The following is a 2,969-nucleotide window of genomic DNA, read 5'->3' on the forward strand; positions in this document are numbered from 1 at the left end:
TAATCATTATCATCAGCAGCAACACCGCGACCACCATCATCGTCATCACCATCTACACCATGAACATGCTCATCATCATCAGCATTACCACATTTTCCTTATTGACGTCCCCATCATAATCATCATCATCAGCTGCAGAAGCAACACCAACTGCTGCTGCTGGATGAGAAGCAGGATTATTATCATCATCATCATCATCATTATCATCATCATCATCATCATCATCATCGAAAAAGCCTATCAACAACACATTGGAAACAATAACAAAAAATATTAAACTTACATCGACACATGAAACAAATTACAATTATTTTGGCCCGGCCTTGATACAACCGGTTATATAAACGCGCGCAGTTTGAAACAGGACAAACGCTTCATACGCTCCTATAACATCTTTTGAGATAAATATTTAAAGACGGTGTACAACTTGTTAATTTTCAACAGGAATGGCGTTGTTAGAGAGGATGACATTAGACGTTATTCAGAAGGTACGTTTTATAATATATTTTGGATTTAGACGATGTGGAAAATTTAGACAAGGTTTGAAAGTTTCTTTCACTAGAGATATAATATCTTGCAATCAAACCTCTGTGATGTCCTCTTTTTGTGCAATTTACTGGACTTATAAGTAAGCTTATTTTTAGAAGTATACCATTTTGGTAAAGGCTGGTCTTCTACAGCCCGAATCTGTGCGAAAAGAAACCTACTTTGGGGGGCGTGTCGGCTTAACACGTGGTCATGAACATGTTCGGCAGTTGTGTGCATGCATAGCCTACTGACCTCATGGTCCGGTTCGATGTCAGTGGCTTGAGCAAATGATTCCGAATGAGTCAAACAATAAATCCTGGTATCGCGCCAGCCCAATTTTTGATTAAAAACGAAGAATTTAACTGGAAACTAATAAACCATTTGCCGTTCTTTTTCATTCAGTTTGTTTTGTTATTTAAGCTTTTTTATTGAGTGTTTAATATGATTGTACAAAAGTGACACACTATTTGGTGTATATATTTGTCATCTTGTAACTTGTTATTATTCATTTCATACTACCATCTCTTTGTCTCGGGTAAATTCTCGAGTACATGTATAGCTTATGTTAACTTTTCTAAAGAAAGCATTGCTCGTCCACCAAAAAGTATTTTTAATACAAAACGCATTGCATTATTTTCCGATTCTAGTGTCAACGTTTCTTTGTAAACGAGTTTAAAGAAAAAAAAAGAGAAGATTATGTGACAAGTTGCTACTAAGTCTTATTACCACACTAACATGCACACAATTTTACGAAGTCGTTTAACCACTATAACTTACTTTTTGATAAACAAAAATTGTGTAGAATATTCACACCAAAGAAAAGCAATGAGCGTTTAAAAGGCTGATAACCAACGACAATGCAGTCAATAAGGGCTACTGAACAATAACCTTGTCATTATTTATTTTCCTACTCTATGATCTAACAGTTTCTCTTACAGTTTAAAAACTGCGACACTTCTGTTGGCATTTTTTATTTGATAGTTTTGTTTTACGAATAGTATGGGCTTGATTCAAAATGATGATACATGCCAATGGTATCCTGTTGTTAAAAAATATGTAATTATATCAATTTTTCTCATCGACAGGCGTTTGAGAAGACAAAATCCCAGATACAATTCCCAGAAGGCGAGCCAGTTTTGGTCGACGAGAGAAATATGGAAGACGCCATCGCGATCATGAGGGACCACTTTTTTCCGGACGATCCCCTCGGCGTCGCCACTGATCAGACTCTGACGCCGGACATGCGCAACATCTGTCTGGCTATCTTCCAGTCGAAAATCAGCTTCCTTGTCCTCGACCGAACTTCCCGCGAGCCGATAGCTGCCCGCTTCATGCGCGTCAACAGGCGCGTCGAGACAATGACGGCGGACATGTTCACTGACCCTTCATTGAAGATGCTGGTTGGGCTCATTGATATCATCGAAGAAAAGGCGAACATCTTCGAGAGGTTTCAAGTCGATGAAGCTATTCAATTCTTCGGGATGTGCGTACGGAGGGATAAAAGGCGCCGGGGAATCGGTACGAAACTTGTGGAATTTTCCATCCAGTTCGTGAAAAATCTTGGTATCCGGCCTATATGCATCCGAGGCGAACCAACAAGCAAGTTCTCGATCCGCATATATGAGAAAAGCGGTCTCCGGCACGTGGTCACAATGGATTATGCTGGATACCAGAAAGACGGGCGTCCGGTCATGAAGACGGTTCCCGGCGAGGATGTTTGTTGTGTATACGCGGCTAAGTACGAGTGAACTATTCAAAAATGACTACCTATCACGTGACATGTAATGTAGTGTGTTATGTATATCGGATTGTACAATTAGTATTTTCTTATCTGACCGGTTGATTTACAACATTTAATCGCAGTGAATTCTTTCATAGAAAATAAAAGCAAAGTTTATATAAATTTAACACATATAGTTGTATTCAGAATCCAGTTGTATATGTTCTTAGATGTACTTTAACCCATTCTATTGTCCATGGTATTGTTTGGATTATTAATTGCAATAACACTGACCTTTTTTTTTAGTAATCAGTTCTTTTTTATGCCTACTTAACCATTATACGACATATATGATGAACAAAAATACTTATTAAATGTCTACACAATTGTTTTTATTGAAAGTGTTGTTTTTATTGCGAACATTTTGTCCCAGAGAACAAGTGCAATATGCGTTACTTGATTGATAAATGGCATGACAAGTGTTCAAAATACATTTTGCACTATATTAAAATTGGAGAAAAAATGCATACGTCCTAATCTTATTGCCCACACGTAAATTTTGTGATCGAATCTGAATTATGAAATTATTTCAGTGATAAAGAAACACTTACAGATTAGTGGTTTTCTGCATCTGAAGTCATGGAATAGTGTTGACATTTTCAGTCGAATAAAAGAAACCAAACTCTCGCCGAACATCTGAATACGCGACATGTTTTCATGG

General features: G+C 37.6%; 1 protein-coding gene across 1 annotated transcript; it reads left to right on the forward strand.

Moving 5' to 3' along the window:
• Nucleotides 1-343: 343 nt before the first annotated feature.
• Nucleotides 344-2,643, forward strand: LOC127844071 (arylalkylamine N-acetyltransferase-like 2). Its single transcript, XM_052374043.1, has 2 exons — nucleotides 344-488; nucleotides 1,614-2,643. Exons 1-2 carry the CDS (start codon nucleotides 447-449, stop codon nucleotides 2,274-2,276), a joined length of 705 nt encoding a protein of 234 aa, XP_052230003.1. The 5' UTR covers nucleotides 344-446; the 3' UTR covers nucleotides 2,277-2,643.
• The last annotated feature ends 326 nt before the right edge of the window (nucleotides 2,644-2,969 follow it).

Source organism: Dreissena polymorpha, chromosome 9 (genome assembly GCF_020536995.1).
Source record: "Dreissena polymorpha isolate Duluth1 chromosome 9, UMN_Dpol_1.0, whole genome shotgun sequence".
NCBI classification, from domain to species: Eukaryota; Metazoa; Mollusca; class Bivalvia; order Myida; family Dreissenidae; genus Dreissena; species Dreissena polymorpha.